General features: G+C 40.7%; 2 protein-coding genes across 8 annotated transcripts in view; one reads left to right on the top strand and one right to left on the bottom strand.

Annotated features, from left to right (window-relative positions):
• NRDC (nardilysin convertase) overlaps positions 1–22,730 on the top strand; it is a 31,666-nt gene extending 8,936 nt beyond the window's left edge. Inside the window, exons 6-31 of the mRNA XM_050901039.1 lie at positions 730–825; positions 1,767–1,889; positions 3,376–3,433; positions 4,447–4,520; positions 5,593–5,662; positions 6,063–6,140; positions 6,572–6,692; positions 6,771–6,829; positions 7,436–7,490; positions 9,998–10,102; positions 10,374–10,497; positions 11,049–11,135; positions 11,715–11,834; positions 12,564–12,615; positions 13,738–13,888; positions 15,018–15,145; positions 15,509–15,671; positions 16,974–17,005; positions 17,308–17,446; positions 17,933–17,980; positions 18,345–18,397; positions 19,021–19,104; positions 20,667–20,757; positions 21,070–21,186; positions 21,438–21,527; positions 21,746–22,730. Of these exons, the coding sequence (XP_050756996.1) occupies positions 730–825; positions 1,767–1,889; positions 3,376–3,433; positions 4,447–4,520; positions 5,593–5,662; positions 6,063–6,140; positions 6,572–6,692; positions 6,771–6,829; positions 7,436–7,490; positions 9,998–10,102; positions 10,374–10,497; positions 11,049–11,135; positions 11,715–11,834; positions 12,564–12,615; positions 13,738–13,888; positions 15,018–15,145; positions 15,509–15,671; positions 16,974–17,005; positions 17,308–17,446; positions 17,933–17,980; positions 18,345–18,397; positions 19,021–19,104; positions 20,667–20,757; positions 21,070–21,186; positions 21,438–21,527; positions 21,746–21,943 (2,516 nt within the window). The 3' untranslated portion in view covers positions 21,944–22,730. The remainder of the gene's footprint in view (positions 1–729; positions 826–1,766; positions 1,890–3,375; positions 3,434–4,446; positions 4,521–5,592; positions 5,663–6,062; positions 6,141–6,571; positions 6,693–6,770; positions 6,830–7,435; positions 7,491–9,997; positions 10,103–10,373; positions 10,498–11,048; positions 11,136–11,714; positions 11,835–12,563; positions 12,616–13,737; positions 13,889–15,017; positions 15,146–15,508; positions 15,672–16,973; positions 17,006–17,307; positions 17,447–17,932; positions 17,981–18,344; positions 18,398–19,020; positions 19,105–20,666; positions 20,758–21,069; positions 21,187–21,437; positions 21,528–21,745) is intronic.
• A 32-nt stretch (positions 22,731–22,762) lies between these two features.
• The window catches only part of OSBPL9 (oxysterol binding protein like 9), a 63,832-nt gene continuing 60,528 nt past the window's right edge, over positions 22,763–26,066 (bottom strand). For all 7 annotated transcript variants that reach the window (XM_050901041.1, XM_050901040.1, XM_050901044.1 and 4 more), the window contains 6 exons: positions 25,934–25,997; positions 25,689–25,829; positions 24,688–24,766; positions 24,216–24,307; positions 23,631–23,766; positions 22,763–23,527 (listed from right to left, as the gene is read on the bottom strand). In XM_050901041.1, the coding sequence (XP_050756998.1) occupies positions 23,453–23,527; positions 23,631–23,766; positions 24,216–24,307; positions 24,688–24,766; positions 25,689–25,829; positions 25,934–25,997 (587 nt within the window). In that variant the 3' untranslated portion in view covers positions 22,763–23,452. The remainder of the gene's footprint in view (positions 23,528–23,630; positions 23,767–24,215; positions 24,308–24,687; positions 24,767–25,688; positions 25,830–25,933; positions 25,998–26,066) is intronic.

Genomic DNA, 26,066 nt, shown 5'->3' with positions numbered 1-26,066 from the left:
TGCCTTCACTTGCACTGCCTTCATCATGCAGATCGACTCCTTCCCGTGTGTTGACACTGTAGCAATGTGCTGCCCAGTAAATTATGTCAGCTTGATGAACTGGCTGCAGAATAACCCAGCCAAAAGAATTAGTTTACAGCTCTGCTGTGCATGTTTCTTATTACCAGCAAAAACAGGAACAGGAAAATGCAGCTCAACAGGGTGAATTCTTGATTTTGGCAGAATCCCATATTTAATTAGTGTAAACTGATTGTAAAACTGCATTTTTAGAAACTATCTTACACAGCTTTCAATTTCTTATTTCATTATTAGGCTAGAAGTTGTTCTGTGTGATATATGGGAGAAGCAGGTTTGTAATTGTTCTCTGGCCCTTTCTGCAGGGCCTGACCCTGTAGAATATTGATGGCCTTGTGTTCCCATTCAATTTAACAGATTGAGAGCATTCAGACAGGACAGGTTGGGACTTTACATGCTTCCCCTCCTTATCCCTTTCTCTACTTCTCAGCAATGAGCTACGTTTTTCCTCTTCTCTTGACTTATATTCATTACTGCTAGCAAGTCCTGTTTCTTATCCTATTTCACTACTTCATCATACATTAAAACAAATTCCAGGCTGCATCTGTGTGGTGTCTCCTTTTCAGTTTGGTTGGGGTTTTTGCTTTGTTTTGTTTTGTGGGAACATGACCTCAAATTTTGATGCATGCCACTGCAAATTCTTTAAATTAACAGAGTATCAGCTAGCAAGACCCTCTGATGCAAACAGAAAGGAGATGCTATTTGGGAGTCTTGCCAGGCCTGGACATCCTATGAAGAAGTTTTTTTGGGGTAAGTTCTGAATTTATGTTATAAAGTGGTGATAATACTTAAACTTTTAATCACTTAAAAGATGCACTAACATGAGCTATCTTATCCCAGCAAACACTAGCCTTGCTCAGAAGTATTAGAGCAATTATTCATTTTACAGTAAAATGTTTGGGAATAAAAGCAGCTGTCTACTTCTTAAGATACTTTTCATTCTGGTACTGCTTTTTGCTGATGTTAAAGCTAGGTTGCCCTAGGCGTATAGTCATGTAACTTTCTGTTCTGTTTCTGGTGCTCTCTGAGTCATCTCTGTCTTGCTTAAGCTTGTTTTTTGCTATTAAAATTTCCTGGAAAAATAAAGTATTTCTGGATTTGTGTCTAAGGAGGCTTTTCAAAGTAAATAATTCACTGTTGAACTTGCAGAAGTAGACCTTCACAGCCATGTGAGTGGAGCAAAAGGGAAATTTGTCCTTCCTCTCCTGGACAATACAGAGTCCTAGCTCCCTCACCCTTGTGGTGCTGGTGAGCATGTAAATTGCAGTGTGATGGGGAATGGAGTTAGCCAGCTTTGAAATGTAGATAATTTCTATAAAATTCTGTAGTGACATATACTGAACATTATATTTTCCCCTCTCTTCCCCTCCCCTGTTCTGCAAGTTCCATGGGTGAGGGAATAGCTGGCAACACACAGTGAGCTGTGCAGTACACAGTAGGGGTGATCTGATAATGCAGGAGGACTCCGTCCTCCCTTGTCATAGAAATATCAACTGTCCTTATAACAGGAACTAGAAATTAGATGTTGTTAAATTTCAGTTAACATTCCTTTAACTCCAAATTTCTATTAGGTATTTTTAATGTGCTTACCATGACTAGACTCACTGCCAGGGGAGAAAAAGAAATTCTCAGTATATCTGGTCTTGACGTAACCAGTGTCTAGATAACTAACCACCTTTTAATGTTCACAGGTAATGCGGATACACTCAAACATGAGCCTAAAATGAATAATATTGATACCTACACCAGACTGAGGGACTTCTGGCAGCGCCATTACTCTGCTCACTATATGACTTTAGTTGTCCAATCTAAAGGTAACATCAGTTGTTCCTTAAAAATAGGCTCATTGCTGCTGTTGGTGTAGTGCTTTTGGCATCAGTTCAGCTGTAGCCGGAGCGTTTTAGTGGATTGTCCAGTCCTGCAGGAGGTATTTATATGTAGATTTTAGCCTGGTTTCCAAATGAAACAAGACTTGAGCAATTGTGCTGTGTTATTGTCATCCTGCCACTTCTTGAGAAACTTTTAACACAGAAGGTAAAATCTCAAAGATATATTTAAAAAAGAATCATGTAGGAATGTAGAGTCAGACCACTTTAAATGACTTAACGCTGCTGGTTTCTCTGCCATCGACAGTGAACCTCCACAGAAAATGATGGGGAGACTGAGACTGGGTCTCCCAGTTGTCTTGTTCTGTTTGGGGCTCTTTCAAAAGAGGTCTTAAAATAAAACACGTTTCTCTAGGAGGGATAGAGATTCTAAGTTTTTTCCCCGTAGACTGAAAAATTCTATGCAAATGGAATTGAGTTTCATTTCAGCAAAGAACTTCAGGCCTATGGGTCGCTTCTGCTGAGAATAAAAGAAAGAAATTTCTTAGAAGTTAAGCATGTAGTGGAGACCTGTGCTGAAAAGAAATAGTTGTGTGTATTCAAGTTAGGTTTGTGCTTAGGGGTTTTGTTGAATGGTAACACTGATTGCAATTCCCATCTGTAAAATGGAGATGGTAATAATAGAGATGGTAATTCTTTTCTTCTCCTATGCTTTTATTTTCTGTCTAGACTGTAAACTACTTAGGGCATTGAATGCCTCTTGAATAATCATTTATGTGGTGATGGATTTTAGTGTTTCTTCTGGTGATTGGGAAGAAAATCGTGGTAACTGATAGCCAGCCAGGTCAACTTTGTATTTCTGTCTCTGTTAAAACAAAAGAAACCGTGAATCCTGCCCCCATCCCGTCCCACCTTTTTTGTTGTTGTTGTTTAGCATATACAGCATCACTTTGGGAATTCAGAATGCTTGCTTAAGCAAGCAATTTCCAGCTGGTCATTTAAAAAAACCCTTAAACTTCTGGTTCTTGACACATTTCCTTTAGAAAAGAGGATGGGGAGAAGGAATTCTTAGCATTGCAAGACTGCATTTGGGTGTGAAAACTGGTGTGTATATTCTGGACATAGAATGATGGAATGAGTCTAGCAAGTACTGGTGATGTTGTAGATCCCTAAGTCAGTAATTCCTTTTCACAGTCACACCAGATACTACTGAACTTTAAATCCCAGGTGTATCAGCCTGAGATTTCAGCACTATATACAAAACCAGAGCTATGACCAAAGATACAGTTCAGTGAATATTAAGAATTGGCTCAAACCAACAGCTTTGAAGCTTATAATTTAGAACTTTGCAATTTTAGAATGTACTGACTTGCAGCCTCTTTAAAATAACTGAACTGGTGAGATAAGATAAAGAATTTGTCTTAGATCTTCAGGAAATTGCATTTCTGGTTTTCCTTTTTTCTCTCCTTATTAGAAACACTGGATACATTGGAAAAGTGGGTGACAGAAATCTTCTCTGAGATCCCAAATAAGTAAGATTCTTTTGATGCATAAAAACATTACAAATTATAAAATAATCTGTTCTTAAAATGATGTTTTTTTAAAAAATATCCCTTATTGGAGAAACTAAGGAAATTAACATTTGTTAATTAACATCCTTATCCAGAAAAAAAAGGGCAACTTTGGAAATTAAAGACTGGCATTAATTGTTTCAGGAAGACTTTGTTTATGCTTAACAATTATTTAGCCTGCAAGCTGTGTGGTGCTAACTTGCAGTAGTGTTTGCTTAATATGTGCTGATACCTTGATTTTATGATAAATCATTCAAACCTAGATTATTGTTTTACATTTCTTATCTTTGCTTTATGTCAAAAATAATTAGCAGCAAAATAAATTAAGATCATATCTTGAACTTAAGTGTCATCCTTAGGGTGGCAACTGGTTAAAACTTGATCTTTTTTTTAATAATTCACTCCAATGCGCTGTCTAAAAAGGGAGTTCTGCAAAAGCTTTACTAACTTGAAAAGCATTTTATTTCCCTTTTCATTTTCTGCTTTTGCAAGGTGTTTATTTCTGTGGTGTACGGAAATGCGCTTGTGAAAGTCTAATGCCATACAGAGACCCGTTTGTCTCTCCTGACCCCCGTCCTTCTCGTTTTTCCTTCCCCACAAGACAATCCATCAGGATTCTGTGAATTCAGGGCCAACTCAGGAAGTTGTTTACTGTGCTTGCCTTTCCTTTCTCCTGTTACGAAAGCAAGCTTTTTATTGTTACTGCCTTGGACAGAAAGAGAGGGAGGAGTAGATGGGGTATCTAAATCTTGGGTGATTACTCTGTTGTGTGGGCAGAGTGCAAGTAAATGCCAGGTTGCCTTCCACTTTGGGCTGGGTGGATCCTGGGCTGCGCTCTTTGTTAAGGGCCATGTACTGGTTGTCTGGTGTACCACCTCTGTCACGTCAGAGCTATGGATGCTTACGTCTTGTGATTATCTCAGTGTAGCCTTGAATCCTTGCCAGTAACATCACACTTTAATTTTGCTTTTAAGTGGTTTACCCAAACCCAGCTTTGGCCATCTGACTCAGCCTTTTGACACACCAGAATTTCACAAGCTTTACAGAGGTAAGTAAAACGACACCACCAAGTTGGGCAGGAGTGTTGATCTGCTTGAGGGTGGAAAGCTCTACAGAGGGATCTGGACAGACTGGATCAATGGGCTGAGGCCAATTGTACGAGGTTCAACAAGGCTAAGTGTCGGGTCCTGCACTTGGGTCACACAACCCCATGCAACGCTACAGGCTTGGGGAAGAGTGGCTGGAAAGCTGCCTGGTGGAAAAGGACCTGGGGGTGTTGGTTGACAGCTGGCTGAATATGAGCCGGCAGTGTGCCCAGGTGGCCAAGAAGGCCAATAGCATCCTGGCTTGCATCAGAAATAGTGTGGCCAGCAGGACTAGGGAAGTGATCGTCGCCCTGTACTCAGCACTGGTGAGGCTGCACCTCGAATACTGTGTTCAGGTTTGGGCCCCTCACTACAAGAAAGACCTTGAGGTGCTGGAGTGTGTCCAAAGAAGGGCAGTGAAGGTGGTGAAGGGTCTAGAGCACAAGTCTTATGAGGAGCTGCTGAGGGAACTGGGGTTGTTTAGCCTGGAGAAAAGGAGGCTCAGGGGAGACCTTATCACTCTACAACTACCTGAAAGGAGGTTGTAGCGAGGTGGGGATCAGTCTCTTTTACCACGTAGCAAGCAATAGGACAAGAGGAAATGGCCTCAAATTGCGCCAGAGAAGGTTTAGGTTGGGATTAGGAAAAATTTCTTCACCAAAAGGGTTATCAAGCATTGGAACAGGCTGCCCAGGGAAGTGGTTGAGTTACCATCCCTGGAGGTATTTAAAAGACGTGTAGATGTGGTGCTTAGGGACATGGTTTAGTGGTGGACTTGGCAGTACTAGGTTTACGGTTGGACTTGATGATCTTAAAGGTCTTTTCCAACCTAATCGATTCTATGATTCTATAAAATAGATTTGTTGAAATGTTTTGAACACCTAGCTTCATATTTTCTCTGTGTGATCCAGATACTTTGTAGAATAATTCTATGTGGTTCTGAATAACTTCTAACCATTCTTTCTGCATTATGTAAAATTTCTTATCTATGTCTAATCATGTATATTTATATTCAATAAATTTATTTGTGTTCAGTTGTTCCAATCAGGAAGGTTCATTCATTGAGTATCACTTGGGCGCTTCCACCACAAGAACAGTATTACAGGTACAGTGGTGCTGCATTTGACTTCTACTATGTTTATGTCGTGAATAATTTATTGACTTTCACAACAAACCAAAGAATCTCATTTATTTGTGTTACAGATTACTTTGGTTCAGCTAGGGGAACGTTTTTTAAATGAATTAAACTGATGCAGATATGGTTCCTTTTATAAATTGAATGGAATCGGTACACAGCTGATTTAACGTCATTCCTCACTGAGTCAGATCAGTCATTATGTTCTGAACTCCCACATTTTTAGCTTCTTATCCTAATGTGCCCGAAAATGCAAAACTTGCCATGAAGAAACAGACAGTGTATATTTTAGTCATTTGTCTAGTGATTGAGTTCTTTCTGTGAAACATATTACCCCCTGGCATTTAATCTCCTTCAAATTTTCTTTCAGGGTGAAGCCACTTCATTATATTTCCTGGTTGGTGGGACATGAAGGCAAAGGCAGTGTTCTTTCTTTTCTTAGAAAAAAGTAGGTATTTTTAAAGCATGGTAATTAAATGCTTTGCTATGATTAAAATAAAGGGAAACTCTATTTTGTATATATGTATTTTCTATATATATAAAAGCAGGCCAAGTCTGCTTTTTTGTATCAGCATTTTGTAGTGATATTCTTTAAATTTATGATAGACCCAAGTAAGAAATCAGTGGTTTCTGGTCTGTGATCCATGGATCAGCAGTATCTGTGACTGATCTTTAAGACATCTCCCAAAGGTAACTTAGCTTTTTCACTGTTTTTCTTAAATTCTGTATCCTGGATTCACATCTTTATGTTGCAAAAGCTTTGTGTAAACTCTAAACAGATTGAAAGCCATTGAAGTAAAGCTATGATAATGCTAATTGTAACTAAGCTCAAATAAAGCTGAAATGAATAATTAATAAGTGCCTTTAACGCTTCCATAGATTTTGGGCTCTTGCATTATATGGAGGAAATGGTGAGACAGGATTTGAACAGAACTCCACTTACTCCATCTTCAGCATTTCTGTGACTTTGACTGATGAAGGTTACAAGCACTTCTACGAGGTATGGTTTACTGCAACTTGATTTTCTTACTGTTTTCCTAATGTTTGGAAAAATTAATCTGTTCCTTTCTGTCTGCAGGTGGCCCATGTTGTATTTCAGTATGTGAAGATGCTGCAGAAGAGAGGGCCAGATAAAAGGCAAGTGTTTGCCACTACATCAGATATTCGCAAGATTGTCCTTCTCCATTAGCCTTTTATTTGTAGTATTTGCACTTTTTGTGGGGTTACTAGAGCATAAACAGTGAGTCAGTAGTAAAGCTTGTCTATGTGGGAAACATATCAGTTAAAAGAGTTTAAAAATGAATTTGCTAGATGTTTATGCTAGTTTCTTGGTGCTTTTAGTTTGATTTATTGTGATCCGATTTCTAATTTTAATAACCTGAACTAGTGTAGAGGTAAGGCGCAGTTTTGCATTTATTTAAATAAATTTGTTGAGCCAAATCTGTGGAAGTCAGGACTGTGGTGTTCTGGTGTTAGCCTTTATGTTAATTTGGTATCAGATTTTGATTCTTTGTCGTTAAGTCTTCCTCTTTGGAAAACAGCAGAACTTTCTGCCAATTGAGAAATGCCCTTTTGGATGGAAGGGAAGTGCGAGTAATATTGGCTTCTATGTCTTGTACCTGAATGGATCACTGAACTCATCCTTGATGCCTGTCCTAGAAGACTGCTTTTTTTCAGATTCTCAATAAATGTTGTGGAATAATGGAGGAAATCCACTTTTATTCTCTTCTCCCTCCTTTACAGAATATGGGAAGAAATCCAGAAAATTGAAGCTAATGAATTTCACTACCAGGAACAGGTATTCATCCACTGTTTTGTGTTGATATAGGTAAAAACCATAAAAAGGATTTCTTTTTAATTTTGAAACACATTTTCAAAGTTCTATTCAACCAGAAACAGATTATGCACTTAATGAGGCGGTATTTTGCTGAAAGAATTTGTATTCTAGGCAGAGAAATACTGTGATTTTTTTTTTTTTTCCCCCTTAACAGAATTAAATCTTATTTTTTTCGTTCTCTACCTGGTAGGTAGGCTCTTTCTCAGTTTTAAGCATTAGGCCCTTGTGTGTGAAGTTCTGTGCCCATTAATAGTGCTCTGCAAATTGTTTGGAGCTTTTCAGTAGTTTTGCCTAATTTCACTTTTTTTAAGCTGTTCTGGCACTGCTGATTTCTGGGAATTGAAAAGCAGTGTTGTGCGAAACGTGTGGCTTGCTGGTGGCCTGGCCTCACGCTAATGGCCCCCTTGTCTGCACAGTTAAACGTGGGTTTAAGGTCTTCCTTGGCTTACTGAAATAGCAGTTAGCAAAAAATCTTACTTGTTTTTATTAAAGAAAAAGAAGGGAACACAATTTAGATAACTTGAGAAGCCTCACTTCATTGACTTTCTTACTCTCACTACGTTTAGCCATGTTCTGTTTCTTATTAGGTAACTTGGGTTTTTTTTGAACGGCACTAAAATTTCCTTTTGGGAAAAGAGATCCATATACTACATATACGGCTTGAAAGCATCACTGAAGTTTCTTGGTTTCTTTAAGATGCACAGATGCAGGAAGGAGAAAAAAAAAAAAAAAAAGAAATATTGAAAGTGGAGGTTTTTTTCCTTTCCAGATGCTCCAAGTATTTTCAGACACTCTTAAAACCTGCCAGTCTGCTGTGAGCGTCAGGATGTTAGAAATGTCATTTTTAGCAAATCCTTGCATCTGCAGCTCTGCCTTCAAAATAGCATATGGAGGATATTGAGTGTCTTGAGTGGCCTTTGAATAACAGAAGTGGTATTTGCAAGTGATACAGACAGCAAGGACTGCTGCCAACAACCCCAAGTGATAGCTAACAGAGCAGTGGATTTCTTTGGTAGGAACAAGTTTACACTGATCTACAAGTGCGTTTTTAAAATGTCATGTGGTGGTTTTTTTAGTGGAATACAACTTTTATGAATTTGTTAGCAAAGTTCAACTGCTACAAAATTACAACAGACTGTCTACTCCTAACAAAAGCTTTCCCCGGAACAGTAGAGAAGAACTAAAAATCTATGAAGGATGGCTATTTAGCATATTGGACATAGCAGAAATGAATATCTGTTGCCCTACATACAGTTTTATGATTCTATCTTTAATCATTGCCCACAGAGGTTGTTCAATTTGAAGTTTGACTTTTTCATGAAAATGAAGATATTTAGTCCTGAAAGGTTCTTATTAGTCTTCTTAGTTCTTTTTAGTGCTCCCAGCTAGAATTTTATGTTCCCCAAAACTGTTACTGCTCTCATAGACTTATCTGCTTCCCAGTATCAAGCCAGGTGGGGATAGAAAACACCCGAGTTTACACTGGGGAAATAGCCACCGTTAAGAGTCCTGCCTTTTTGGCCAGTTGATTTTGAGTGATCATTAAGAGATTATTGACAGTGCAGGATTTAACTCAGAAAGCAAGGAACAGAGATATGTATGTGTTTTTGTGACAGGGTTGTGCATCTCAGGGACAGATGAATGACTTAGTTGTGGCACACCACTCTTCTGGTTGATGGAAAGAGCTGGTACGTGGCCCTCCTAAAGACTAATGGTCACAGAGGCAGGGTTTGGGGATCAGCAGTTACATGCCCCAAGAGAGGTTTAATGTTTCCTCAGATGTACAGTGTCTTAAGAAATTCTTGGTCATGTTTTCCACTACATTTATAAGACACAGATGTGTCAAACCCGCCTCTTTTCAGGAGAACTGTGGTCTGTATCTGAACCCAGGATCTGTACGGTATGATGCTGGCTGGTTGAAAAAAAACTAAATAGCACTCAGCAAGAAGCTGTCCACAAGGTAGTCTTACACAGTTAAAAGGCAATCTATACTTTCATGTGCAAGTAGCAGAATCTCTTCATCCTCATGCTGCACATCATGGCAGAGAACTTAGGAAAGGAGCAGAATCGGAGATACTCATGCAGCAGCAGTAGTTCCTCAGCTTACTCTTTCCAGCTTCCAGATCACTTTAAATCTTGAATTGTGTGACTCTGCTGGTGTTCCCTGGAGGCAAGGAGTGCATTCTACTGGGTCTTTAACCTAGTAGGTTTAAAGACTGTAAACACATGCTCGAGGCCATTTCTTCTATAAAGATGATGTCTGATATTTCGGGATTCTCAGAGGAGTCCTGAGCATTAGATATGGTTATGAAATATATTGAGTTTAATAACCGAAACTAAATGCCGTAACAAGAAGAGCATGCAACTCATGCTCAACATACGTGACCAGTCAAGCTCTTCTCAGAACAGGACATTGATAGTTTAGTTTTCTGATTATGTGAAAAATAGCTTTATCTCTTTGCTTACAGACAGATCCAGTTGACTATGTGGAAAGCCTTTGTGAGAACATGCAGTTGTTTCAGAAGGAGGATTTTCTGACAGGAGACCAGCTCTTGTTTGAATACAAGCCTGAGGTAAATATTCTTTGAACTCTGGTTACATGTTTTGATGGAAGGAAAATGCAGGCATACTATATAAGTAGGCACATATATAGGCATATAATTAGGCATAATACAGGCACAGGTTTTGTATTAATGGAATCACTCTTTTTATACTCAGAAAGCAAATCTCCTTTTTTGTAAGCTTGTTATGTCTTGTTCTTCATATGTTCAGACTAAGAAGTCTTTGCTGGGTCAGGCAGGGCCAGAGTTGCATTTGAACTGAAATATTGTCTTGAACTTGTAGATCATTGCTGATGCCCTCAACCAGCTCAGTCCTCAGAGAGCCAACCTCGTTTTGCTGTCTGCTGCCAATGAAGGCCAGTGTCATCTAAAAGAGAAGTGGTTTGGAACGCAATACAGCGTGGAAGGTAAAACAAAGGCAGAAACTTAGACAATGTCTGATGCCTGCATTAGAGATATTAAAAGGGTGACAACACAAAATACAACCACAGGGAGGTAGGGAAATGAATTCTTAGTGCCTTACTGACCTCATCATTAGTCAAATACTCTGTCCTACTCAGAGTCCTAATTGTTGTTCTTTGTTTGGTATCAGTTGATGCCCACTCCCTAGTTTACAATTGTTTTAGGAGGCAAGGATCCCAGGGAGCCCTCCACTTGGCTGCCGTTCAAATCCGGAATGGGGAAAAGAACACAAACAATGAAGGACAGGGCGTGTTGGTAGCTGGATTACTAATGCAGGCAGGCTTGATTTGCTTTTTAATAGGACTGCTTCAGTCCTGCTCCAGGGGAGTTCATAGGAAGGGATTTAGAAAGAGTCATGATGAACCAGGTGACATTAAGAAACTCCTATTGTACTGCAAATCTTCATGGAGATAGCTAAGGCATGAGATGATTGGCGTAGGAAATAGGATAGCATTAACTTTCTGTTGAACTAAATGCATTTCATGTTTTTTAATAGATATTGACAAGTACTGGAGTGATTTATGGGCCAGTGACTTTGAGTTAAATCAGGATTTACACCTTCCAGAAGAAAACAAATACATAGGTAAGGCATCTGAGCATGAGTGAAATCTTCCCCCAATAATTTATTTGAGAATTTGCTGTGGTGTAGAAACAATCTTAATTTCCGTCTGAACATCAACCTGTTTTTGCAAATTAAAAAATATTCTTTTATTTATAAGCTTGAGAACTGAGTTTTTCTAAGGTGTAAACTTACAGATCATATAGCCATAACAGAGCAGGCCTCACACAATCAGTGAGAGTTAACACAGAGCTCCGGACACCTAGAAGAGCAATTTTATTTGCTTAATCCTGCTGGTTTTGAAAGCATCTAAATACCATCTGGCTTTGTTGCTGAAACCAAATGAAAATAAACCCATAACTTGTATCCTGGATGGAATGCAACATCACCATTTCTGCACTGCTTCTGAGCCACTATTCTGGTGTGGAACTGAAAAATAAACGTTCTTTGGGTCCAGGAAAGCATTATCACATATAATTTAGTAAACTGGGAGGGGAAAAATGTATTTTGTTGATGATTTTGAAGACTTTCATGCATGTAGCCTGGCTGTGTCTGTGAAACCCACTAACTTCTGGTTTTGGTTTGGTTTTTTCTTTTTGTTAGCCACTGACTTTGCTTTGAAAGTTGCTGACTGCCCTGAGACAGAATATCCAGTCAAAACACTAAGCACACAACAAGGCTGTCTCTGGTACAGGAAGGATGATAAATTCAAAATCCCAAAAGGTAAACGCCGTAGGGCTTTCCGAAGAATAGGAAGTCCCTGTTTTTACCAGCTGGAATTTATTTGAAGGCAAATAACCCGTGATAGTGTTCACCATTTATACTCAGTGCTTACTGTCAGCTCTTCCATGGTCCTTTTGATATGTTTATTAGCTACAATAAAAGAGAAGCAGGTAAACTACCTTGCAACAAAGAAACCCTGCAGGTACCTCAGGTTAAAAAGTGGCATCACTGAAATATACTGACTTCTGAACGTCTGACTATGGACAGAATTGGGCAGACAGAATGTGATACTGAAGACAAGGGCTTGAGAATGAAGGAACACATTAATTAGAAGAGACTATAGTCTCTTCTACAGAAAGAGAAAAATATAGCCTGGATCTGAGACAAATGTGGAAAATATATTGCTACTTTCAAGCAGGATGTTGCAATTTTTAGTGTCTGTTAAACAGATGTTTTGTGGAATTCTTTTTTTATTTGTATTGGTCACGCCATGTGGGTTAGTATTTTGCAAAGCACAGCTTTGTGTTTTCTAATATTTGGTATTTTTAAGGGAAGATTTTGGAGTGAAAAAAGACATTTGATGATGACTTAAAATAAGCAAAAATATATTCTTATAGCTTCATTAGACTCAAATTGTGACCAAAGAACAACCTGATGGAACTATATTTGACTTTAGAAAGCTGTCACTTTTTATACAATTGCTCATTTAAGTTTCTTTTTCCCCACCAGGTTATGTTCGATTCCATCTGATCTCTCCATTGATACAGCAGTCTGCAGAGAAGTAAGGATTATATTATTTATGCTTATTTTGCAGAGTAATTAAATTACCATACGTAGTGAAAAATCATGAAGAGAGATTAATTTTAAACTGGAATAGAATCAGCCTTCCTTTTCTCATGTTCTTACACTTTCCTCGTGGTTTTATCTGTAGTTCAGCTAGCGTGGTTCCGCAGCAGGTCGTTACTGTAGCGAACAGATGCACAGGAGTTTCATGGTGTGTTATTCCCCAGTGCAAGTTTTGGAAAAAATAATACAACAGCAGCAGTGCACATACCAGAAGGGAGTGCTTAGAGGAGGAGTCGGTCCTGAAAAGAGCAGTCCACGGTCATGCCCTGAACCAGCAACTTGGGAGCCTGTAGGAGCAGGCGAAGAGACTCTCGACAGCATTTAGAAACCGACTGTTTGTTAGACAGACCTCAAGATTACAACTCTGCATGTGCTGCGCTTCTGCTAGTCTTAGGCTAGGATTGCCATTTGTAACAAATTTCGTAGTGCTTTTATCATAAGCGTGCTGAGACCTGCACAACTACTGTTTTGGGAAAGCCTTTATAAATCTGTTTTCATCGGGGCTTTGTTAGTTTGAACTTTGAATTGGCATCCAGGCAATAACAAAAATCTGAAAGCACAGACTGCAGTTTCCACATTGTGGAGCCTGATTTGCTCTAGCTTATTATTATTTTTTTATCTTGTTAGATAAATAATGATCTCATTACTCAAGTCTTCAGCATAACCGAGTCCATCTGTCACCCGTTCCTTTACACAAAGTGTAATAATCTCATTTTCTGTGATTATTCAATGTTTTGAGCATTGGCATGTTACAATGTGCATTCCTACCTTGAAGAAATCTTAAATCATGTGAAGCTGGAATCTTATTCATTGCAAAGAATAGTTGAATGTCAAAATAATTTTTAAGTGGTGTTGTGTGCTTTCGGGACAAAGGGAAACTTGCATTCGGTATTTCCAGGTTTGTTGAAAATTTCTTTTTGAATCTCATTTTACTCAAGTATTCATTTCTGTTGGAGAACTTCTTGTGTGTACTATCAAACTCATTGGGCTTGATTTTTATCTTCTCTTCCATCCTTTTTTCCTTTCTTTTTAACCCTCTGCCCTTTTCTCCATCCAGCATAGTTTTGTTTGATACATTTGTAAACATCCTTTCCCACAATCTTGGTGAACCAGCTTATGAAGCAGACGTCGCTCAGTTGGAATACAAGCTAGTAGCTGGAGAGCATGGCTTAGTCATTCGAGTGAAAGGATTCAATCATAAACTACCTGTAAGTACTGCTGATTCTAAGTACTTTTATGCGTGCTGCTTGTCAGTGTATGTGCTTTTTCTCTAGCAGCTGGAGCCTAGCTGGCTGGAGCTTTGAATGTTTAGATGGGGTATTTTAAATTGGAAGGTTTGTGTGTCTGTTCAGATACAGGGTAATGCAGCAAATGCTTTTTCATGTGCTTACGTGTATAAAGATGTAGTTTTATTCACTCAAATTACTGACCTTAGGCTGACTTAAGAGAAATCTTCCTTTAATTAAGAACTGCATCTCCATTAAGACTTTAACAGCTTTTCCTTTAAAAAGCTATGAGTCTCCCATGTCCATGTAGAGTTTTAGAGCCTCTCCATCTTTAAGCTAAGGCTATTTCCATGCTGTCTGGAGAAGTGTGTCTGAAAATAGGTTTTGTTTACAATTTGACTTTGGAGATACAGCTTCTGAACATACTCATTTTGGGTGCAGTTTTTCTTTGTTGGGTTGCTAAGAGTTTACCTTACGAGGACTGGGGGATCCCTGTTCCCATTCTCTAAACGCTGGTCATGTAAGACACAGCAAGCACAGAGAGGACGTAGTGATGGAAGAGGAGAGAACCGCCAAGCGTCCTTAGCCTTTCATTGCAAGAACTTGACTGGAGCTTTAACAAGACCGTCAATCGTCTGTCAGACTTACTAATGTGAGGTTTAACAGAAAAAGCCAGAGATGCAAATAGCATGGTCTGAATATTCTTTTTTTAATCATGAACATTGCTGTGTTCTGATGTCATTGTGCTGGTCAGCTGTAAAAGGAAAAAGTGCAGTATCTAATACAGAAATGTTGGAGTTACAGACTAAGTTTGTTTCAATAGAATGTGGAAATTCCTATTTATTTGGGTATTGAGTTTATTTCATTCACTTTCTAAATAATGCAGTCCTTTTGAAACTGACTGTAATTTCGTATAGAATGGTTTAGTGAAGAACATCTAACAGAATTGAGGAATGTGCTTTAGTAACCCTGCACGTCTGTTATGTTGACCAAATAATGATTATGGTTTTTTATTATTATTATATAGGATTAAGTTTAAATTGGTTCTTTAAAAAAAAAACCAAACAAAAAAAACCCAACAAACCCCGACTTAAACCTGTTTTCTTTACAGCTTCTATTTCAGCTCATCATTGATTACTTGTCTGACTTCAGCTTTACTCCAGCAGTTTTTGAAATGATAACAGAGCAGCTGAAGAAAACATACTTCAACATCCTCATCAAACCTGAGACTCTGGCCAAGTGAGTTCTGGGGGAGGGCAAAAAGTGGCTGCACAGCAAGTGTCGAGGTTGAGCTGAAGAGCTCAGGAATCGCTGCTCTGTGCTCGTAGAGGCTTGTTCCAGGGTTTGCTTGTAGCTTAGAGAGCTCAAGCAGCTCTGCAACCAGCATATCAAACATGTGGGTCAGATCGGACACCCAGGTAGCTGCTGTTCTGAAGTGACCTGTAGCCAACAGCGGGTGCTGAGGGAGGGCAGAGTCAGCCCACAGCAATGCTCCTGGGGACCGTCTCCCTGTCTCCAGTACGATCCCGCGTCAGAAATGGGATCTCTTACATTAAACAGCTCTTGATGGCCTGTGGTTTTGTTTTCCTTCTTGCATTGCAGGGATGTGCGTCTCCTGATTTTAGAACACGGCAGGTGGTCCATGATAGATAAATACCAGACGCTGATGAACGGCCTTTCCATTGAGTCTCTCTCGTCCTTTGTTAAGGCTTTCAAATCACAGCTCTTTGTGGAGGGTCTCGTACAAGGAAACTTCACGAGCAGAGTAAGTACAGCTTCAGCAGCTGACACGCACTCAAACTTGGTCTTAAAATGTGCTTTAACGCAGTTGCCACACCTCCAGCACTCACCTGCCAGCTGACTGCCTCTTCTGTACTGGCAATCTGGAGGCTCGCTGGTACAGGGCAGCTTCACCTCTAACAACTCAGGAATGCTCATCTGGATAAGCCACTGGGGAGTCCATAGTTGCCAATCTGAATAGAGGGGGGTTTTTTCAATAATTTGGGTTTAAACTGCAGGAAGGGGAAAATGTGGTGGAAATACGCCTGTAGCCTGTAGCCCCTGCTGCCCCCGTTTTTTACATTGTTTGCTGTATTGGTATATTTGATATTGAGAAATTGCCATAGGGGTGCCACAGGAGGAGGCTTCCCTCAAAGTACATTTATCCTGGAACTTTGATTGCCTGCATGGTTTGATCAAACCTCACTGAGGTCCCGTCATCTTCAGTCTTCTTAAACACCTGCAGTATTCATCGAAGTCTTCTACCCTGGGACTAGGTCACCCATAGTCCTGTCAGGCTTTTTAAAATAGGGTTGTAATGGGGCTTAGCTCCATGTATCCAGCGTCGTTGAGTGCCTGTGTATGGCATGGGAGAGAAGCCTTCTGCAATTATGATTTGTGCCAAGAAGTTTGTCTTAGCTGGTGGTGTTTGTCCTCAAACTGTTTAAAGCCTCCTAAAGAAAATGTGCTGATGTCCTTTGGGAGGTCAGATTCTTGTAATGTCAGCTGTCCCCTCCTGAGCTGTGGAACAGAAGGAGGTCTGAGAATCTAATCGTGATTTGCTAAGAACTTTCATTCAAAATGCTTCTATTGCTGCAGCCTCTGCGTGAGCTAAGCTGCTTTCACAGTGTGGCACGTGCAACCCTGTAACTCCTACATCAGTCTTACTGTTTCTCTTACTTCCTCCCATTTCTTCCACTTAAACCCAAGAGTCTTCTTCCCAGAGCTCCAACTTCATGCACAAGAGAGGGGCCTCATCTCCTCCTGTGTCCGCCCTTTGCTGTTGTGATGGCTGACGCTATTTCTCTGGCTTCTGCATTCTCCTTCTGGAGAAGTTACAGTGCAAGAAACTGCCTGGAGACTCTGTTTGCTTTGCAGCGTGGTGCAGAGGTGTCCGGAGGGACTTGGCATAAGGCGAGGGGGCAGGGACGTAGGTGGTGCGACAGAGCTCGGCTGTTCTTTGCTTGGGGGGGTCACTTTCTCAAGCGATGCACTGGGGGCTGTGGTTGTGAATTGGGGGTAATAATTCTCTTCTAAATAAAACTTATGTTTGTGCTTTCTCTCCTAGGAAGCAAAGGATTTTCTGAATTATGTTGTTCAGTGAGTATCTCTTGACTATTGCACCACTCATTATGTGGAAACTATAATCAAGTTAAGATTCTTTTCTGGAGGAAGGGGTCAGGATGGGAGTGGTGCAGAAATTCCCTTCTCCCCTCCTGAATACAGCGCTGCCGCTGTTTGCGGGAGGTGACCGTTCATCATGGCAGTTTAAGCGGACATTGTTCTGGTTTAGGGAAGGGGAAAATAATGTCAGACCGAGTGTGTAAATGTCTGGGCGTTATATTGGTTTTGGCTAAGATGCGAGCAGGTGTTTGACACTCTGCTGTTTGTGCTCCCTTCAGAAAGCTCCAGTTTGCTCCCCTGGCCCATCCCTGCCCTGTTCAGTTCCGGGTGGTGGATTTGCCAAATACGCATCTGCTCTGTAAGGTGAAAACTCTCAACAAAGGTGATGCCAACTCTGAAGTAACAGTCTATTACCAGGTAACGCGTTAGTTCGGTGTGTACTGGCCTATTCCCTCTGGTAGCTGCTGCTGCTATGGTTGTTCTTATGTCACAGTCTTGAGAGCAGTCTCTGGACAGGGATGTTACAGAGAGTGCACTGAAACCTCATGTAAGCGCACGCTCTTGGCCTAAGAGGCTGAACCCAGGCGGGCTCTCGCAGCGTGTGGGGTTCCCTGAACCTGGCGTCTTCCCCTCCTGGCCCGTGCTAGCAGCTGGGTTTGTGCCTTGGTGATTTCCTGGTGCCCTCACCCCTGATCTCATGGTCCTGGGCTGAGCCCCTCCCCGCTCCTCTGAAGGCCGTATTTGAGGCCCCCGCGGAAAACAAGAACTTCCCGGCTGTCCCTGCTCTGGATTGTAATTCAGTGCTGCAGTCCAGGCTGAGGTGTGTGCCACAACTGTCACCTTCCTCTGAACTGTAGCATTTAACTCCATGAAATCACCCTAAATTCTTCATTTTCTTTCTAGTCAGGTGCCAGGAACCTAAGGGAATATACGCTTATGGAGCTGCTTGTGGTAAGTTAGTGTTTGTGTCTCCTAACTTGTCGAAGTGACTTCCCTGAAAACAGTGCTTTGGAGCCAAGATAAGGCCATGGGGCTAAATGGTACAAAGGGGACAGCAGGTATCTGTTGCTCACTGATTAAACTTGTGAGTGTTTGGGACAGGATCCCCCAACTGCTGCAGTGATGGACAGTGTGGAAGACTGTGCTCTTAGCTGCCGACCCAGAAAACTGAGGCCTCTCTTAATTCAGTGGGTGTAGTTGGAAAGGCGGCACTTGAGTTGCTTTCACGTGTTGTGATGGTGTTTCTGTGTGGAGCCCGAGGGGTGGCTGCAGAGGAGCATCGCTTCTGCTGTAACGCATCTGTGCTCTGTTTCAGATGCACATGGAAGAGCCTTGCTTTGACTTCCTGAGAACCAAGCAGACCCTCGGGTGAGTTCACTGTGGAGGATAGCTCCTACGCACCTGCTTTTGCTGTTCCCTAGTATTTTTACTCTGGAAACCCTTCCTGCACAGTGGCTAATTCCTGAATTATTATAATGGAAACAGCAACATAAACACATCAAAACCAAGAGCACCCATCGATACGAGCTTTTGAGTCCTATAAGAATTGCCTCTATTACCAGTGTGTTAACTCAGAATTATTCAGCATAAAGTTGTTCCTTCCACTTCCTAAACCAGCTCCCCATTCTCCAGGGCTGTTTTCACAGCGGCTCTGCGGTGCGTAGCAGCCTCCCTCAGAGGCACCCTTCTACCTCAGGAAACTGGAACAAGCTTTTCACAGCTCTGGGTCTGTCACTCTGTTTGAATTAGTTTGCAGGAACACAAACACAAATACTCTGCCAAGCTTAAAAGGATTTCCTAAAAATGAGAAAACAGTGAAGTGCAGTGATGCAGGAAATAAAGGAAATAAGACTATTGTGAATTTATATCTGAGATTTTTCTTTCTAAAGTACCAACACTATTTTAACTTGTAGCATGTCCTGTAAATGAAAATTTAATTGTGCTTGTGGAATGACTTTATTGTTTCCCTTTTTCTTTTTTTTTTTTTTCAGCTACCACGTGTACCCTACCTGCAGGAATACTTCTGGGATTCTTGGCTTCTCAGTCACAGTAGCAACCCAGGCAACTAAATACAAGTAAGTGCTCTGTGGTTAATGTTCGTCACCACTCCCAGCCTTGGGCCGCGGGAGTCACCCCCGAGCTGCCAGCACCCGTTTCTGGGGGCACCTTACCGCACCGTGTCCACCACGGCCTCCCGGCAGAGGCTCGGGCAGCAGGGCCTGGCTGATGCAGACCGGCTCGAGGAGGTGTCTGGTGGGTCTGCCAGCCTGGGACTCGAGGAACCAGCTGGCCATTCCTCGCTGTATTTTGCTGTGTAAAGGATCTCTGTAAATGGCAGCTGTTGCTGCTGTCGTCTCAATAAGGACTTCAGCACAGGGAATTTGTGGCAACTGGTTTTAGAAAAGTCAAGCTTAACAAGGTGGCCAGTGGACCTCGCATGTATTCAGGCACTGAACATCTGAGCCTCGTGGGATAGAGTGAGGTATCAAACTAACTCTGTGACCGTGTTTACGTGTCGTATTTTGTGTAAGAGTGGTGTGTTTACACAACATCCAGCTGAAAGAGTTTCATTTAATCTTCTGCTTGTTCTGTTTGATCAGGTCGCAGCTGACTTCAGTTTGCTTTTGCTTGAGCTTTTCTGTGCACCTGCTCTCATTTAAGAGTTCACACCTGCCCCAGGCCAGGGAGGGGCTTTTTTGTTCTGTGAGGGGAGTTACGTAAAGAGCCCAAAGGGAATGCCAAAAGAGTAGTCCTGGCTGCAGCTTGTGACACTGCTGACAGTTGCAACACCGTGACTGAAAAACAAGGCCTCAATAAAGCAATAGCCTTAAGCTTCTCAAAACTGCAGCAGGCCTGACTCAAAGAGGGAAAAGTAATCCAAAGACTGAGTAAAATATCCCGCTGCCCTTTTGAAGATATTCTGCCAGGAGGGTTCAATCTGTTGCCAAGTAAATCCTGTATAGCTGCTCTTCTGGCTCACTTTCAGCAGGCAGAACAATATTACGGTTTTGTTCAAAGCTGGGGCTAACTACGGGTATTTGACCTGCCAAAGTTGAAGAGTTCTATGAAAAATATGCAACTCTTATGAAAAATAATGCTGTGTTGGTGAAAGTTTTTAATTAGCACAGAGTACTGCTGCCTCTAATTTTTATGTTTGATGACACTTCCATTACTGAGGTCTGTGTGATCCGTAACGGTTTTAATGTTTCCGAAACCTCACAATCAATCACATCACATTATTTTTCTTTTTGTCTTAATCCAATAGACCATAACTGGTTTTGTGTAGGGCTCAGGACTGCAGCTGGGGGTCCTGATACAGCGCGCTCGAGCGTATGCTGCTGTTGGGGGTACCACAGCTTAGGTCCCCGATAGCATCCCAGCAGCCACTCCTCTTGCTGCTTGGTTATCTAAAGACGCTGTGTGTTTGAACAATACTTAATATAGCTAAAAATCAGAGCACTGGTTTTATTCCCTGATACCAGGGAAGAAGATAGGAAATTTGGTGTTCGGGGATGGGGAGGGAAGCAAGCCTGTCCCAAACGTTCCCTCGTCATTTGAGGGCTGTTCTGCTACTTACTCTGCAGTATTGGTTTTTTTCCTTTTTCCTGCCTGATTTGATTATTTAACTCTCTTTTAGTTCTGAATTGGTTGACAAGAAAATAGAGGAGTTTCTTTCTTGCTTTGAAGAGAAAATCAAGCATTTAACTGAAGATGCTTTTAGCACCCAGGTAAAACTTGATCTTGAAAAGCTCTTCCTTGAACTGCTACAGGACACCTCAAGTGGAGGATTTGGTGATGCCTATCTGGCATACTTCTGAGTTCTTGCTGGACAAAGGACTCGCTTTTAAACCCTGCCTCTTACTCCGTTCTGCAGTCATTCTCTAACCATTTGCTCTCTGGCCATTTACAGTTACGTTTGAAAGCAATGAGCTACCTTGTTAATGTAATTTGGGGTTTCTTTCAACTTCAGTGAATATGATAGTAACTTAAAGTAGTTTTAAACCCTTTGAAGCTAATGGTTTTGTCTTTCTCAAATGTAGGTTACAGCTTTGATAAAACTTAAAGAATGTGAGGACTCCCATCTTGGAGAAGAAGTAGACAGGAACTGGAATGAAGTTGTGACACAGCAGTATCTCTTTGACAGGCTCGCCCGTGAGGTTGGTGGGCCCTCCTTGGCGTTAAGTGATGCCAAATGGAGCACTCGCACGTCACTTTTTGCAGCGGTTTTAAATGCAAAGCATAAATAGGGGGATTTATGCTACTCGTAACACATCGATTCTAAAACTACATGCTATTTTAAAAAGGCTCTTTTATCTCATGGGATATAGTTTGTAGAGAAACCATTTTTATGTTTAAACTTACTTGAATCACCACTGTGCTACTTAAACCTCATTCCTGTGGGTTTCAGATTGAAGCTCTGAAGTCTGTTACAAAGTCAGACCTGGTCACCTGGTTCCAAGCTCACAGAAGCAACAAGAAGAAAGTGCTCAGCGTACACGTGAGTGTTTGTCAGCTCCATGTTGCCAATATCTGAAATGCCAAACTTACTTTGATAACCTCCACGTTACTGTTCATATTTTCTGTATTTCTAATTATTACTGTCATTTGAATTGCGTTTAAGTGTCTGCATTTAATTGTCAGGGCAGATGCACAGTGAATGAGATCCAAATTATAGAAGCTTAGAGCCAAATTTCTTTTTTGGTAACTTTTTTCCAGGTGGTTGGCTATGGAAAACATGAAGGGGACTCGGAGGTTACAGCTGTCTCAGAAGTACAGAACTCTTCATCTGGTGAAATACCTCATCTTACTTTCTTGCCCCCATCTTCTTTGATGACTAATGTTACTTCCATCAAGGACATCAAAGCTTACACATCAACTCTGAATGTTCTCCCTTACCATAAAATATTAAAATAAAAATGACGTCTTGCCCCGCAGTGATGTGTAATACAGGTGCTTTCCGCAACATGAACGTTACGAACCTATTTTTATTAAAACAGGGCTGTAGTGTTAGCTGGGGTGAAGATGTCCATTCAGATGCTGAGGAAGCTCACCTCAAGTAAGTTTCCAGCCAACCCTTCTCATTAATCTCCCACGTTCATTAAGAATAGGCACAGCCCTGACTTCTAGCTGGAGCGAAGGGAGAGTTTCCCCCGGCACCAGAACGATGCCACCTTCTCCTCTCCGGCTCTCTGAAGGGGCGGGCTGCGCCTTTTTGTTCAGACTGTCTCGTGCATCATTCCTGCAGTGCTGTAGCAGTTGCTTCATGGCAGTTACAGCTCCTCAGAGAAAGTATGCTGCAGTTCTCCTGGAGGAGTTACAGAGTGGGTGAGGGGAAAAGAGGCCTAAGGCTTCAACCTCACATTTTTTTTTAGTTTTTCTGTATGTGCAACATCATAGACAAAATTGAGATGAAGTCAAATAAAAGCTAGATTTAACTGTGGAAAAAAACCACTTGGATTGCTACATATAGATACTTACTTGACTATTATTTAACTTCAAGCAAAAGCACAGAAATGCAGAGATTCCTAAAGTGCTGGCAAGCTGCTCCACTGAAGCAAGGCTGGATGTAGATTCCAGAAAAATTCTACTGTGGGTGCTGCAAATTCTGCTCCTTTTGCTAGTTCATTAATTACTTGAAGAAGTAGGTTTAGCTGCAAGGATTCCAGGGGGGAAAAAAATAATACTAATACATTTCACATAAAACAATTGATCATCACTCAGCTGAAAAAACAGTCTTGCTGCAAAGGTTTATTATGAAATAAATAAAAAGTCCATAAGAGAAGTTTGAAAAATCTATTTTATGAAGCTTTAAGATGCATTGAGTAGAATTATCTATGGTTACATTTTAATCTCAAAATAACAAAGTTATTTTGGGCAAGACACTGAAATGCCAAAAGATTTGATTATCATACAGGTGGAAGATAACATTTACGTAGCGTTTTCTAACAAATTGTCCCATCGATGGAATCCTCATATTTACACATTGCAAACATTAGCTAGATTTAAATGACGTCTTGCATTTTGTTTCTTGGTTTTTAAATATGTAGGACCCAGGAATATTATGCAACTGATACCAATGCCATGGCCTTCACAGTGGTTATACAAAGTGTATATGCTTCACGGCCCAGATTCTCCGTGCTTTAGAAGCACCAGTAGCAGGGCTCCGACAGCCTGCCTTTGAAGCCTGAATACACTACCAGTATAGCAGAGTCCAATATAAGTTACTGCACAGCCAAGACGTTTCTTGTTTCATTTAATTGCTTATCTGCATCAGTAAGTCCAGTATCCCTGAGATAGGAACCACTGCAGTTGGAGGGGTCAGGTTCTCCAAACGGTACGTACGTGATCACTGATGACTATCTTGGTATCAGATGTAAACTTTGCTAAGCCAAGGCTTGAATGTTTTCTGGTTTTATAACCCACTTAATGTTTACTGGCAGCAAGTCGTTTCAATAGCGGCTCATCGTAAACCCAGCATTCTCCATCTTCGTGGAATAACTAGAAAAAAGGGAATAATCAGATGTAAGCTTTTTATGACTCAATTGGAAAGGAACAAATGCTACAGGTTAGAGGGCATTTACACTGTTTGAATAAAGCTCACCCTTGTTTCCCATGAGGTCTCGTTCTCCTTTCTGGCTCTCGCTTCAGCTCTTTGTCTTTCCTCAAGCGCATGCTTTGCGGCTGTGGCTGCATCGATGTCTCTAATTTTTAAGTTGTAGGTTACGTCTTTCCATAAGCTTAAAAAAGAAATTTGAATGGAGACTGCTTTATAGAAGCAAAGTGCTACAAGGTTGTAGAAACATATTACTGGCTATTAGTCATCGATGTTTGTTTGAATTAAGGTAGGTCTCACTTTATCAAAAGGGCAGAAAAACCGCAATATATATTAAACCACAACTGCACCGTCTATTGCCAGGAGTGAGGAGGCTGTAGTGAAGCTCTCTGGACCTCCCTGGAACATTTGGTCCCGATGAGGATGTGACCAAGAACTACAGGTCTCCTCTTCCCCATTAAAACCCCAGCCTGCTTGTACCTTAGTTCTGTCCTGCAGCAAAGGCTAATGAAGAGCGCAGTTTGTCCGTGCAGTGAATGGATTAAGCGTACCATTAGTCAGGCTGTGTACTGCAAACTTGAGTCTAACTAAAAAAAAAAAGTCTTAATTTGCCCATTTAACTGAAGTTCTTACCAGCGAGACTCAAAGTCGTCTTGGTCCTCCAATTTCCTTACCTTCTTCTTAATTGTAGGCATTTTCTTGGTATCTATAAAGACAGCATTCTCCTAGAGAGAGATTTAAAAAAAAAAAAAAAATCAGTTCTGTATCTAGACTTAAAATTTATATACCCTCACACTCTAGTACACTGGTTGTCAGGAAATACATGAAAAACCATCATTCTTTAGATTCTGTTCTTGCTATAAAAATCAAGTTACCTTAAGAATAAATTACCAAAGTAAATTCAGGACTTTTATCCTGAATTCAGCATTCTTGTGATCTTTTGGGCAGCTTCACAGGAGTTCCCAACTATTAATGTTTGTTTAAAAAAAAAACAAAAAAACCAAAAAACCCCACCCCAAAAACAAAAAAAGCCACCCCAAAAAACCTTTTAAAGCACGATCTTCCATTTCTGATGAAAAGGAAAAAAAGAAAAAAGCTGCTTTACCCCTGTTGTGTATTTTGCGTACATGACACCATTCCATTCTCCTTCAATTGAGCAGAAGGGTTTCTTGTCATTAGGAGAACTAAACAGAAAGAAACAGTCATTTCTCAGTTGCATTACAGTAACTGAAAGACCCTAAAGGATCAAAACTTTTATCCTAGTTGCTGCACAGTGTTTTATATCAGCCCTTCAAATGTCCCTCACCAATACAGAAAAGATGAGGCTGCTGTTTACAAGTGAGAAGTTTTGCATGAATTAGTTCAACTGGATAAACCTTAAAAGGAAGTGCTGTTCCAGGATAAGACAGGTCTTGCCCGAGGGCTGTATCTGCATTTAGAGTTTAGGAAACTAGTTACAGACCTTCGAAACAGATTTAGAGTGATAAGTTTAAGTTTAAAAAGGTTTCACAAACTCATAGTTTCTTCCCCAGACTACTGGGACACACAAACACTAGTTCACAAATGACATCTATCAATGTGTGTCAAGAAGTGATTTAAAACCAAGTTATGGACCTCACTTTGTCAGCATCACTTACTGACATTGCAGCAGATCTCCAAATAAGATGAGGATCTCCACTGAATTCTCTGCTCTGGGCATGTGCACAGGGTCTAACCAAAATGCACCAAACCACAGGTACAAATAAATACGTAAAAGTCTGCAGCAGAACTTTAATTGACACGCTATGAAGAGCAGTATTACAAGGCTTGCTTCAGTATTTTTAGGAGAGGTAATGATGAAGACATTTTGGATAATTCAGGAGTGAAAATTTAAGTTCCTTTTGGTAATCAGCTGAGAATGTTTTAAAGCAGGAGAAAGTAGGATGCAGGCCTATGCAGGTTTCCTCTCACAAATCTTGGCTATAAAATGGCATCCCATGACAGGTGATCATGAGCTAAGTTATTGGGTGTAGCTGTTTCAGTATTTTACACTCCTGACTGTCTTGAAAAAACACTGTCAGCATTTAAGTAGAGAAAAAGTGAGATTAACTGAAGAAACGTGCTTACAAAATTTCAGCTGTAATTCTGTGCTTCTTTCCTCCATAAAATGGTTTTGTGTGGAAGACGATGGAAGCGTTATAACCTGTCTTTGAGCAATTAATACTGCATTCTCCACCAAGTTCTATCCATGGCACAGTGAGAATAGACCTGCAATTATAAATATATATTTACAACCTCTTAACCGATAAATATTAAGCATGAAATATTACAAGGCATTAAAAATGAAAATACCAAACAGAGCATTTACTTGCCTTCCATAACCATTAGGAAAGGTCAAAATATAGTGTTCATCATAATCTAGGCATGTGACACACCCTATTAAAGAAAAATAAAAATAGATTTAAAAAACATTAAGCAAAACCTCTACAAAACTTTTCATAATGA

Source organism: Gymnogyps californianus, chromosome 8 (assembly GCF_018139145.2).
Source record: "Gymnogyps californianus isolate 813 chromosome 8, ASM1813914v2, whole genome shotgun sequence".
Lineage (NCBI taxonomy): Eukaryota > Metazoa > Chordata > Aves > Accipitriformes > Cathartidae > Gymnogyps > Gymnogyps californianus.
Note: the sequence above shows the minus strand (reverse complement) of the source record. Positions and strands in the feature narration are given on the sequence as shown.